General features: G+C 40.6%; 1 protein-coding gene across 1 annotated transcript in view; it reads left to right on the forward strand.

Moving 5' to 3' along the window:
• nfatc3a (nuclear factor of activated T cells 3a) overlaps nt 1-14729 on the forward strand; it is a 63098-nt gene extending 48369 nt beyond the window's left edge. The window contains exon 10 of the mRNA XM_034116288.1: nt 11899-14729. Within this exon, the coding sequence (XP_033972179.1) occupies nt 11899-11975 (77 nt within the window). The 3' untranslated portion in view covers nt 11976-14729. The remainder of the gene's footprint in view (nt 1-11898) is intronic.
• Nucleotides 14730-14748: the final 19 nt, after the last annotated feature.

The raw sequence follows: 14748 nt of genomic DNA on the forward strand, positions 1-14748 counted from the left end.
CGAGATTTTATTGTAGATTATACATTTTACTGATACCAATTATATAATATTTACCTTGTTCATTAAAAATAAAAATAAAAACATATATATTTTTTTAAACATATTTTTTTTTTAATTTTAATTTTAATTATTATTATTATTTTTTTTTTTCAATATGGGAAGAGGTGGGGCGGCGCCCCTAGCGCCCCTATGGACCGGCCGCCACTGTTCAAACATACAGATTCAAAATGGTACAAGTTGAAGCGTTTGTTTTAACAGTTTGCAGGAGGCAGGTACATGCTTTCAAGCGGAACACGGGGAAAAAGAAACTTAGCGGGAGTGTTTACGTGTTCGGTGTAATGACGTACAACGGCCTCGACAACTTCTGTAGTCCTATTCAGCCACTTGTTAACAACCATCGTTTTTCAGACACGTCAACTCTTCAGAAATCACCAGCGGGGTCACTGCTGATGGATTTAATGTCATAGAACAAAACGTGATCCGTCTCTTCAATGTGTCTCAACCACAGACCTTATTTCCAGCTATTTTCCAAAATCCTATGGAGAAATTGCATCGCTTTATTGTCCAGGGAACCGGAAGTGGTAAGACGCTAACTTACTTCCGGGTTTTAGGACGCGTCACGGCACCACTCTATTTGCTAGCACTCTAAAACAATTAGAAAGAGAAGCTGGCCATCAGATAAAGACACCCAGTGGACACGCATCTACATTTCACTTTCACTTTATGGTGATGACACCCTACATGTCTCTTTTGTTTTTTGTCTGACTCTCATTCTCCAGTTTCCTGTAAGTCAAATCATCCTGCTCTCATTATCACATTTCCCTCCCTCACCCTGTCCTTTAACACAATATATTTACACAGCCCTCCCATCTGTGAACAATCTCATTTTCAGTCTAAAACAAGCGGCCGCTGTGGGATTCAATCTACCCTACATTGTGTCACGAGCAGGATGAATTTATATCTGATGATGTAAAACAATACAGAACATCAGTTGTTTCTCCAGTGGAGGAAACCTTGGTGCCTGATTATGGTGATAGCGTTTTTCATCAGGTTCGTTACTGAGGGGTCATGGGACTTCGTATTGGGTAACATAGACACACATAGCACTGATAACTGTAGTATCATATTAAAGGGGGTTAGGGTTAGGGTTAGGTTAGGGTTAATTGTAAAAAGCTTCTGTATCTGGCAGCAGTTTGGAGATGAATTACACGCACTGTGTTTTTTGGCTTCTTGGAGCTGGGGGGGGGGGGGGGGAAGGATTGCATCATCTACTTGCAAACAGTGAAACACAGTTGTGTGCCAGAGCAGTAATTACATCCTGTGTGCGTTTGTGTGTATGTTAGCGTGTGTACGTGCATTAACCACTCTAATTAGCATGCTCAGGAGAACTTAACTATTGAGCGTGAAGTCATTTAGCAGCTTTTGTCTTTCAACTATAAACTCTACTTTTTAAAATATGTGTGTCCAGACTACTCCGAATCATCTACCTCCTTATCTGTTGCTAAGAGCCTCTTTGGGCTTTGTTAACCCCTGTGTTGTATTCAAATGAGGGTCCTAAAGCTTTGGGGTTAATAAATAACATGGCCAAGGTGTCGGGGAGGTACGGTTTTGTGTGCGAGCATGGGTCAGCCTAATTAACACATGGCCATTGTCAATAAGTCATGTGTGAAAGACTAACAACCACTGAAGTACATAAAACATGTTCAAACACACACTTTAGCATGTAGCATGTTTGTTTGGTCGATTTCTCCCTAGCACACACACACCTTGAAAGACCCACAGTCGGCTGCACTCACACTATCAAAAAGAAAAGTGTGAGAAAAGTTTGTGAGTGACACGGTTCAGCTGGGAATGTGAGCTCTCCCTTTGAGCCGGTGGCTAAAAATAGCTTTCTGTGCCAGCCCAGCTCTGTAGGCCATGTGTTGAAGCAGCAACGTGAAGCTAAACGCAGCTCTGAGTTTTAGCAGGTCACACTCTGTTAAGTAGACCGTATTCAGCCCGGTTTGATAAACACACAGATCAGGATGGGCACCAATATCACACATATTTAGATAAGAAGTGAAAAATGCACATGTAGCAGAAGATACACATGTAAGAAAGAATATTTAAAGTTGTTAAATCTGTTCACAAACTCAAATATCATCCATAGCAATTACGTATAATTAGCAATAATTATTCCTTTAGTGCGTATAATCTCTTTGATAGGGAGGCTGTGGCGCAGTGGAATAGTGCGTTGGTGTTCAGATCAGGGGAGCACAGGTTCAAACCCCACTGCAGTCAGCATGTCGTTGTATCCCTGGGCAAGACACTTCACCCCAAATTGCTCCTGTGGGGGATTACCCACAGTAATTGAGTAAGTCGCTTTGGATAAAAGCATCTAACAAGTAACATGTAATGTAATGTAATGATAGCCATTTAATTAATGTGGTTAAAACAAGGGAAACCAGTCTTCTGCCATCACCTGCACCCTTTTACTGTTACCTTTACTCCCTTCAGATCATAATTATCACTCAATTTCTGCCACTCCTTCTATTTTATTCACTGTTTTAACTTACTGAAAAATGTTTTAGTAAAACATGAATTGTGTTTTGGAATATGTAGATTCATGGCTTTCCAACCTGCAGAGAGCTGAGATTAAGTAATCTTTGCATATCATACTATCATTAAACATGAAATGAACTACTGCGGTAGAATCACAGACTTGCATGAGAGGCGATACAACGATGTGAACGTGTAGAAAACTGCTCGGGTTAGCAAGCAGATGGCCCTAGTGACGCACACCAGAGCAAGCTTGAAATGTGTGTGTGTGTGTGTGTGTGTGTGTGTTAGATGGGGTATTGTGTTTGTGTCTGTTTGATGATATAGAGGTGTGTGTGTACTGTATGAGTGTGTGTGCAAAGCAGGAGACACAGGAGGTGAGAAGACAGACTGACAGACAGATGGACAGACGAGGTCAGCGTCCAACCCCACTGCAGGGTCACTCAACCGAGACATCCAATCTGAAATGCACTTGGCATGTGAGATTAAACAAAATGTGTAAACAGAAAAATCTTGTCCTTTTTTTACAGTATAGTATACACAATATATTTCAGATTGTCCATGCAGACTACTTGAAATATGGTAGTTGGCAGTTAAATTAAACTTATTCCCAATATCAAAAGGACAAGAAATCTATAATAAATCTATAAAACAGCCTCTTTGAAATCACAGCAGATGGACACGAGGATTATAATATGCTCACAAAGGCGATGGGCTGGAAAAGCAAAGAAGGAACGTTTGAACAAAGCAGCATGGGACTTCACTGAGTGTCACTAAAATGTCCAGCTTTGTGTATTTCTACTGCTTTGAAGTCTGAATCAAAACAGAGTAAGGTTGGGTGTTCCTTCATTGAATATCATCCAAGACAGGCTTCTTCTTCATGGCCACTGTTCAGCACATTTGGGGCGAAGAGACCACAGCTTGTTAAAATAAATACACCCAATGAATTTATTTGTGTTGCAGGACTTGGACATGGATGATTGATGGACTGTTTTTATTTTAATTAATGTCTACGTCTATCCCCAGCAAGACTTTCAGACAGGTTTGCCAGAGCTGTGTGAGTGTGTGTGTTTGGCTCCTCTATAATCACAGCAGTGGCTTGAAGAACAGTCCCTCTTGTAACCATGATTGCAGCCGTCATGGCGACAGAACCTGAAGCCTCTGTGCTGCCGAACCGTGCATTTAAGTAATTAATCAGCACGTGATGATCTCTGTGTTTACAGAGCACGGAGGGGAAGGGATAGCGCGTGTGTGTGTGTGTGTGTGTGTGTCTGCGTGTGCGTGTAAGCAGTTGTCAGCAGTGTGCGGAGTGTGTTCACAACAAAGGCTGCTCTTTTGTTGGCCCTGCCCTGACTAAATGCACAGCTGCCTCCAACTGCGAGCGCAGTGTTTAGGGTTTACAACCAGCCGATCCCTGCACTCCCTAAAAGACACACACACATACACAGTAATGACAAATGCACACACACAGATACACACAGGGAGTGACGGTCGTTATCCTGTAGATGTAATTAAATCAAATATACGAGGCACTGTCCGTGCAGTGAACACATATTTTAAATGTCTGGTTTTACTGTTCTGTTTTCTCTCCTTACAAGAACACACTGTAAATAGTCAGAAACTTCCAAGGTCGTCGCAAAAAAGAATTGTCATCACATATTGGGCCGCCCTATAGTTCCTCGCATGTGGTTGACTTTTTAATTTCTTTGTCAAACTTCCGATTTAACATCCTACTTCATTGTTATTCAGAGGGTTGGACACATGCGCTAAGATTTGTCTAAATATAAAGATTGTCTGCGTTTTGTTCCACCTTTTGTAGAAAGCCAAGCTAGCTGTTGGCAGGTCTCTATGCTAAGCTAAGCGAACTAGCTTCCGAGTGAAGACTTCTTTTTGTAAATTGGCAGGTATAATATGCTTTACTATCAAACAATATACAAGTCCTTTTTTAAGTCTCCTTCAATGCATGGAGAGCTGCTCTCCCGACACAATTTCACAGAGCTCCCTGAATGTTGCAAAATGGCAGAGAGCCCTTAATGAATAAAGCAAGAGAGTTGTGAAGAGGCCAACATTTCACAATCCAAGAAAGATTTGGTTAAAGTTTTCAGGACTTGGCCGACCGGACCGGGGAGAAAACGCCAGTGAATTTTGGATTTACCTTTGACAGGTGGCGAGAAATATGACTCTAGGTGTATCCCAAATGAAATCAAACATGACATTTTATTTTTGGAACTTGTCTTTGGTTTTTGGCTACGTCTGTAAATGATTTTGGTTCACATTATTCATCTGGAAGACCCATTTTAGTGTTTTTTTTGTACTTTAAAGATACCTAAAATGTTTACATTTAATAGCCACCACCATCATCAACGATCCTTCAGTGGAAGACAGAGCCACCTTCATTCAAAAGCAATGAATGTTTGGTTACTCTGAATTCACAACATCACTAAAGATATTGCATCAGAAAAAAACGTTTTCCGATAATCGCTAACTTCTGATATTTTTGATATTCATGCGTACACAACCAGGAAGTAATGAAAACATCTGTAGTTCATTTAACTGTGATTCTTTTTATTGAACAAACATGTATTATTTTTGCTCATGGACCTGTGTTTATGGTACCATTTCAGTCACAGGCGTCATGCTGCCATTAACCAACCATAACAGTAACAACACAGAGCTCTTGATTCGATGGCATGACAAAAAAAACAGTGGAAGGAAAAATGGTTTCCATGAAATGCTGCTGCTCGTTAAAAACAATGGCAAACATTTGCTGGTCTTTTCCCCTGAAACAAGTGGAAACGGCCTTTCTGTGTCATCTTTCCATACAATTAAGGTCTTAGAGCGTGTATTGCAAAGGTCCTGGCAGAGTCTGGAGCGAGGAGGAGGGGGGGGGGGGGGCATGGAAACCCCTCAGTGGAGATGAGAGCAACATATTATCTCTTTAAATAAATATGAAATAGATCAGCGCGCTATTCAATCAGGATTTAGCTATGATTCAGTTTGATGCGTTCTTGTCTGCTCGTCCTTGATTTGTCAGCCAAGCATTAAGTTGTTGACTGGAAAATAAATGCTAGTTACCAAATGTTCGGTGGTGCACAAGTGAGGACTTGACAGTGTTGAGAAGACAATTAGACTCCCCCTATTAAAGTACAGGGGGGAATGCGTCTATATCTATCAAAGCATCTGAGTTTTAAAAAAGTTTTCATTGAAGGAGGATACATAAAAGAAGAAACACACAGAAAAGGTAACAAGGAGACAAGTGTGTAAAAGCCATACACGGATCAAATATCCTACAACCCTTACACATATTAACTCAAACTAAAAGATTAACAAATGAAGGCATCTGCTTTATACAATTTAAAGGAAAGATTTGAAGTTTTGGCTGATAAAAAAAATAACGTATAGCTTTTTCGAAACGGGCATTTTCACAATTTTAATAGAATATTCGAATGGAACCGGAAACATTTACCAAGACGGTCTGCTTAAGTGGAATAATAAGTCTACTATATAAAGTGTTTTAGCAACCACCACCTATTCAATTGCAGGAAGAGCTTTACTTTGACTCAGACCCCAGAGATCCATCAGCGCCATGCTCTCTCAGGGTGTCCGCGGGGTCTTAAAAAGTATTAAAAGTTGATCAAATCAATTTAGCGAAAATGAAGGCTATTTAAAAAGTGTTAAACGGCATTTTCCAAGGTATTACATTTTGCAGCTTGTTTTCAATAAGTATGTAAATTGTCCAAAGAGGTTGTATTCTAAAGTTTGCCTGAATGTAATCATTGCGTAGGTGTGTAGTGTGATTCTGTGTAGTTTATTTATGGCATCCCGTTGGATTGGACGTCATCTGAACAGGACATCGCACGCTCACTGCTTGATAGCGCGCGAAGGTCCGTTTACGCCGGTTGTTAAACAACATCGTTATGGGGAAATGCAAGTTTGCGTCCAAATGGTTGGAAGATAAGGAGGAAGGACAATCAATACTGTATATAGTAAATGTGAGGTAAAGTGTGTCGCCAATGTAACCGGTTAAAACTCAAAGTGGCGATGAGGTCTTAAAATGTATGGAAAGGGTCTTAAAAAAGGTCTTAAAAGGTATTACATTTGACTTCAGGATTCCTGCATATACCCTGTCTCTGCTGATAAGACCTAAAGCATGGACTAGTATCCATTGTAATGAGCTCTACCGATCCCCCCAGGCGGCCATTTGGGCTCCAGTGGTTTCCTTCCTGAAGTCTCGTGGTCATGTACTGAGGGGGACCCACTATTCAGAGTCCCCCATCTAGTCTTGTGAATCACTTAACGTCAGATCAAATGGGAAATCCAGCGATGATTCACTGAAATGAAAGACTTTGAAAAGCTGACTTTTGAAAGAGCCTCACCCACTCAGTGACTTACCGACTCCAAAAGTTACATTCAAATAAAACCGATCACAAAGCTAAATGACTAAACCAGAATAAAGCTTCTCTCTTAGCCATCCTGGAAGATTTCAATGTCAATTCCATCAATCTATTTTCCGATGTGCGTGTGATCGCTCATTGACTGTACGTTCTCTCTCTACCTGAGGCTCCGTGCAGACGTGAGCATGTCGTCGCAGAGCGAGTGGAAACTGAGTTTTGATATTCCCTCTTGCAGGCAAACCAAGTCTTGCCTCTTTTTGTTCCCTCTGCACAAATGTTTCCATTGTGACATGTTGTCTTCATTTGCTGGACTCCAGAATCAGTCAGTCTCAGTTCTTTTCTTAAGCCGCTCTGCCAGAGTAATGTTTTCTAAGCCTGGGTCAGGGAACTTTTTTCAGTGTGTCATAGAGGGTTATGATAATTGCCCATTTTCCATTTCGACAGTAGACATGTTTATCGCAGTGAACGGCCATCTGCCTATTTCACTTCTGTTTTGCATTATGGAAATCTTTTTAATATCCCTCCTTTGACGTGCACTTTAGAAACGGAGACGTAAGATTCCCTAATCACGGCGGTCTGCTCGACGGTTAACTTTAGTGAAAGGAAATCAATGTAAACAATGTGTCAAGTATATGTAGATATGACTACATCTGTTTCACTGAAACAACTGAACCGTTGACTTTAATGAAATGTATTATGTCAGCAGATTTAATATTATTGCTTTCAACTAACCTAATACAGTTATTTGTTGACTTAATACATTTCATTAAAGTACATGTTTCAGTTTTTTCAGTGTTCTGTAGCAACAATTTATTTTTAAAAGCTGCAAGAAACTGTTAAAGTCTGACATAGCGGCCACAATTTGTTTTTTAATTGTCTTTGTGGTGTAAATATTTGTTTATATTATTTAAACCCACTTGCTTCTTCCTGACTTTAACTGATGCCGACTGCCAATGAACAATAAAGTTGAATTCAACAAATGACTAGCCCTGTTTGCATAGATTTAAGACACAAACATTCACGATCAAACATTACAATACAAACATTTAAAGGACAGTCCAAGTAGCAGCGCCAATAAAAGAGGCCCTTTTTAAAATCATGGTGTATAGGAGTGGCCTTTTAATAAGAAAACAAATCTTTTAACCTCCACCAAATGCACTCATACACACATGAGCAATAAAAGCCATGAGCACGCAGGGGGAAGAATCTCCTGATGTAAGCCAACCTGAGAGCCGTAGTAGTAGTATTGGGCTGACTGATCATGTATATTCTGATCAGGGACCCCCCCCCCCTCCCAGTCATCTGTAGAGGATCTCCCTCCGGCTGACAGTCAGCGCTGAATCACCGTGTGCTGCTGCTCTGTCATGACGAATACCAGTAAATCTGAGAAACACTATCAGCATATGAAACTCTTCGTAGGCCCGGCTCCACTCACACCGCTCTTTCACTTCTCGATCACCGATGTGTGGAGCTCCAGCTTGAATTCAATGGTATCTGACGCATAGGTCATTGCTCACTGAGGTGGGACAACGCATCTTTATTTCTCATCTGTTTGAACTATTGAGCTTTATATTTCTGTCTGGAGAGACTTAGGCACTCTTCCCATTGTAGTTTTTAACAGGGACAGAAGTTCAATTCCACGTGAGTTCAGATTTTCATTTCTCGGCTGTCATATCGAGAGTGAAGCCTAACAAAGATCGTGTGAGTTAACCTCTTTCAGTACATCTTTTGTAAAGATAAGTACTGATCAAATGAGACTGATCAAATGAGACGGATTAAATGTGACGTTGCACTTTGGTTTATGCCCTCTGTGTCTCCTGTGTTATTTATAAGTAGACGGGTTAATGTTGGCCTGTGCAACAATCTAAACAGAACAGTGGAAAGTCATGTGTTTTTGCAGACGCCCACTTAATGTCGGTCTCTCGCACTTCGCTCTGTGTTTCTCATATGTTTTGTGGTGCTGGAGCAGATTGATGAATCCACAAAGTTAACCCCAAAACATTTCAGATGTGAGCGCAGGCCCTCAACTCACTGTTAAGACCCAGCCATAGAATCAATACAGACCATGATAGTGCAAATGCATTTCAGGCACAAGCAGTGGTGGAAAGTACATTCACTAAAGTGCGTCACTTACTTCAAGTACGTACTAACTTGTACAATTTGTAGTATTTTTTTTACTTCACCTGAGTATTTCACTTTTATGCTACTTGTTTCTCTTCATCTCAGAGTGAAACTTTTGACTGCTCTACATTGATTTGAGAATTATTTTACAAACAAAACTTACTACTGTATACATGTACAAATATCCAACTTTTGTACATGTTAAACTATACAACAGTACATAGAGAAGTTAAAATGTGCTCCAGCTATAACAATAAGATGCTGTTTTGTGTTAAAGCATCAATAATAATATTCCAATAATACCATATTAGGATATAACTCTGACAGGGGCCATTCTGCCCAACATGTACTTTCACTTTAATAAGTACATTTGGCTGTGAATACTGTACTTTTACTTAAGGGAAATCTTGTATTTAAGAGTAATTCTACAGAGCAGTATCTCTCAAAATGATATAGGAGTGAAATCTGAAACATACAGATATACATTTCACCAAATTGATGTGAAGTTTGGACAAAAGAAGCTAAGTTGCTTCACTAGTCTTTTTATTTTGTGGATACAGCTTCTCTCTGATGGTCTTTATGAAGCTTTTATTTCAACACAGTTGCACCGTTTGTATTTTGTAAGGTCGCAGCCTTTAAAGGAGATCAGTTCCATCACGGTTTTATTACAGCGATCCGTAATTGAGTGAAAGAATCGATGAAGCGGCCCACTTGTAGTATATTGTCCCTCAGTGTTTTACACACAGAGGTAGATGTTTGCTTTGATAGTGTCAGTGTAGCCTCATGCGTGCGTGGTGTTGCTGTGAGTGTGATGGTGTGTGTGAACATGGTTGACATGGGAAAGGAAGAGCCTCCCACGCTAACAGGATGATGACAGTGATGGTGGCCAGACAACAAGCAGGCAGCCGAAAACACAAATAAAACAACACAATGTAAACCCCAACTCTCTGACACAGACTGGAGAAGAATGTTAAGATGTTTAATGTAAATATATGTATTTGATACACAAGAAAAAAGCACTTTGTCGCTGGAGGAAATGATGATGAAGTGTTGTAACACCAGAAATGTGAAGATTATCATATTTAATGAAAGTTAAATTGCTTTGCGAGCACACATGTCCCTGTGTGTGTCATCACATTTAAATACAGTTTCTTTTCTCTAATGGAGCACTTGGTCGGGTTCATTTTCTCATCATCGACTGAGTCACCCCTGCCCCCTTCTTTTTAAAGTGATTTACGGTAAAACACGCGTGTATTATGGCAAGGGGAATGTGTGAGTTTACAGTATAGAGCTTCACAGGTGGACGTAAGTAGGTGGAGTTGTCGTGTTCAGACAGGTAAACTCTCCCGGTGTCACACTGGGCCAGAGGTCCCCGCTGCACCCTCCCAAACCAGTTCACCCAGCCTGCCTCTGACCTGTCAACCTCACCTTTTTATAAACCACATGAACCCTGAAGAGTTTGAACCAGTCTTCCCTCTGCCTGTGTCCTCCTCACCAAGTGTTTGGAGTTGATTTACTTCACGGCTGCTCTTTTAACTGGCGCCCCCCGCTGGGTCTCTGGTGGTCTGGCGGCAGCGCGTGTGATTGGACAACGAGAGTAATGTGTTATTTATTTAAAATCAGGCTGTAGCTGAGTCGATGGAGTAATTAACCTCGCTGTGCCTCAACGTGTTTTTCACAATGGATCGGTTTCCCACGGCCCTTTCGACATGCTTACAAACCATGAACAGGCCTGAGGAAATGTACCGGAGCTCCATTAAAGCTCTGCTGAAGTAACGACAGACGGTCCATGTGCTGCTTACTGCTAGCATGTCTTTGAGTGAATGGAATAGTTTCTCTCATCTGTTATGTGAGCGGTGGTTCTAGCGCACGTCAGAGCTGTGACTTGGTGACCTTCGGGTCTGCCAGTTATTTGAGTTTTTCCATTTTGAGCTTTCAGCTGGTTGAGTTTGAGCTTTCAGTCTTGTGAGGAACTGAGCGTGGGACAACACCGCCCTCTGCTGGACAGAGACATAGAGCTCTATGTTGTATAAGTGATGGAAGTTAAAGTTATGAAGCTTGAGGGATTTCTTTGTGTTTTTCTGTAAAAATTAAAGGCAAATTCAACATGTACAGTTTCCAAAAGTAATACCAGCGTTTCATGAAACTTCTCATTGATAGTTATAGTTTCAGTCTTTATCAATTCAATTTCGATTGGAGATGGGTTTTCATCTGCATATGACTTGTATTACCTTATTTCATAGCATCAAGTGGACATGTATGTATTGCACTATTTCTCAGTTACTCTTTTTGTTATTTTCCCACCAATGTTTATCAAAGCAGCAAAAAAAGTAGCTTTCTTCCTTATATATATTTGATTTTAAAGAGTGGTTTTAAAATACACAAAACAAACAACCAATATGCAGAAGAAAAATAAAATAAAAGTAAAAAAAAACACTGGCATTAACACAACAAAGGAAAGTTACTCATCATTTATCACATACATGTTATTGACATATGACACAGTTAACCTGTTAGACAATAAACAATTCACTTAGACTTTTCAATCAGACTTGAGGTTCTTTTGTCTAAAAAGAGTTCCTCTCTGTTTCACATTGATATTGTCTGAAACCTAGCAGTGAGGTTACAGAGATGTCCTGAGCTTCGTTCCTATTCTTCACAACGACACAAGCTTCAAAGCAATTCCATGAACCAGTGCACTTCACAGGAGTGAATCAAGCTTCGGGGCTTCAGCATTGAACGCCCTTTACAAAGTATCTATCATTCAAATCTAGACAGAATATCATAGAATGAGCTGCAACATAAGAACTTATGTTTGTATTTTCTCTTTGTTTTCTCTTCACAGTGAATGAAATCATCGGCAGAGACATGTCCCAGTCCCCCAGCACCCACGGTCCTCCGTCAGCTCACAACCAGTCATAGCCCCGCCCCCTCCAGGACCTGATGCAGCCTTCTGGCTCAGGGAACCCCCCCCCCTGCGACACGGGCCAGGTCCAGGTCCAGGTGCTGTGTGCGATGGCAGGAAGACATAAGAAAGACTGTGTTCAGAAACAGACGTGTGGTGATTCTGTTGGAGCCTCATGGACCTGTTAGACACGCAGACACGCTCATACGTCTCCTCGGATTTCATTTCAAATCTACTGAAACTGTAGAAACAGAACTCTCAACTCCACTCAGAAGACAGAGAAGGTGAACATGTGGAGTCACAGCGACGACCCCGTGTCTTCCCCAACCATCAGATCTCTACGACTGGAGCTCGCCCTTTGCATAACTGTCTGTAGTGGAGACAACACCACGGTGTGTGTGTGTGTGTGTGTGCGCGTGTGTGTGTGTGTCCCTCTCACCAGCATCGCCCTTCTTGGACGAAGAAGACATATTAGATTAACAGAAACTCAGGAGTGCAACGTGGTCTCACAGAAAGCCAGAGCTGGGATACAAATCGTTTCTCGAGGTTGTTTTAGTTCAGTAAGAAAGGCAAAAACAATTATAAACAACAATAACAATCAGGATTACAAACAGTTAAGTGTGGCAAAACTAATCACAGTTGGAGAAAACTGTTTAAACAAACACAAATTTGCATTACTCGATTCAAATCAAACCATCATTTTTTTTAAATATCTGCCTGCATTTGTAGTTTGGCACCAGTTTTTGGCTCAGTGATGCAACGCTGATAAACCCATTCAGGTCTGGAGTGCAGGGCCCGGAGGATCTGATCTGGGATCTGCAACCTGCAACATTCCACTACTGTAGCCCCCCTGCAGCCGTGTAGATATCTGTACATGAACCCCCTCTTCTTCATCATTTACTCCCTCCCTCCCTCTCCTCTACCGTCTTCTTCAAGTTGAACAAATGCCTTATTAACACTTAGCAGCTTCGAATGGTTCTAAAGTAACGACTTTTCATGTGTTGCACAGCTGGCTTTGAGTGTGACTGTAATATTGTGTACAAAAAAACATGGTTTCACGAATCCTGATGAGTTCTCTGATTGTCATTCAAATATATTTGAAGGGGCCCGATATTTCCACGTTACAGAGAAGTGTTTTTAATAATGACATCTCTCTTCATGCAATAGCTCCCCACATCTCCCAGGGGCCCTTGTGTGCCTTCAAAATTCCTAAACGCCACCATACTTTGGATGGGAAATGATCTGATTTGAATAGTATTTTATACATAACGATGTTTATATAATGCATTCATGTATTGTTCCCCGTCCTTAATGAACAATTAAAAAAACAATCCCAAAGTCTAGAGAACAACATCTGGATGCACTTCCTGTTCCCTCCAGTCGATGTCAGCTGTTCACAAACTCATTACTTGTCTCCAGAATGATGTTTTCATATTTCCTATTCTCACAGATATGCAGTGCCTGTACGGCAGCAATAACGGGGTCCTGAGAGGGTCCTGAGAGGGTCTTCAGGCGTGGAGGAGAACTGATTATTTTTCTTGCCTTAAGCTTGACAATGATGCTCCTGCATGTGAGAGCGGAGGAGTGTTGCTTATGACGTTTTCAAGTCAGTTTCCAGGTGAAAATGATTTAGCTATGCATTAAAATTCTGCCTAATGCCTTTTAAAATGAGGAGAAAAAATAGAAAAAAATAGAAAAACAAACCTTGTTGCCTATAGAAGTAGACTTGTTGTAGACGCTTGATTTATTCTGTTAGCATCCTGGAGCCAATCTGCCTTGTTAAGGACGCAGTGCGAGCATCTTAATGGGTTCAGGTGTGTTTCTACCAAATATGCTGTACAGAAGAGCTTTAAGAAGCACACGTGTATTTAGGCTATGCAAACGACAACAGCAGCTAATGTAAGACATGACATGAAACATGAGATTATAAACTAGCTGCTTATTCAGAGCGGAAAGAAAAGGGAAAGCATTCAGAGAGGGAGAATCATGTCACGATGTAAACTATTAGGATGCCTTAACTCCTGTTTGTGTCTGTATTCTGTTTGAGTTTTCTTTTTCTCCACGACTAAGACAGAAGTCGGTAACTCGTTTTATTCCCTTTGTTTTGTGTTTTGGGGCACAGGGTGGACTTTGAGGGTTGGCTGGGAGGAGGGAGATGGCTTATTTGATGTTGTTGTTGCATATAAAGCTGGTTCTGCAGCTTGAAAGACCCGAGTCAAAAAAAAGGAATAGAAAACCAGCATGGACAGTAAACTCTGTCCTCTTGTCTCAACCAAAGAGCGAACAACGTGTTCCCGTCAGACAGAGACTGTACCACTCGATTTTTGATACTTTCAAATGGATGTCATTCCTAAAAGGTTGGGGACATGTGAGTGTTGAATATATATGGTATATATAAATATATAGTATATATCTATATATACACATTTCATATATACACACATGTTTATATAAACACATGTATGTATGTATATATATATACACACACATGTTTATATAAACACATAAGATATGATATATATATATATATATATACACCCACATGTGCATATACTTGTGTGTACTTATATATATATGTTTTGTAAAATAAAAGGGAAATACAGGTTTAGCTGATGTTTACCGAGCCTTGTATTGTCATTTCTTGTATATTTTGTATGTTACATTTTTTGTAATTTTTAAGACTGCAGTGCTTTTTGAAATTCTTCAAAGGGAATACCTTGCATCATACTGTAGGCTCTAAAGTAGTGTATATCAATAAAACTGAAAATGCATCTATGTCTTTGTGTCTCC

Source organism: Trematomus bernacchii, unplaced genomic scaffold (genome assembly GCF_902827165.1).
Source record: "Trematomus bernacchii unplaced genomic scaffold, fTreBer1.1, whole genome shotgun sequence".
NCBI lineage: Eukaryota > Metazoa > Chordata > Actinopteri > Perciformes > Nototheniidae > Trematomus > Trematomus bernacchii.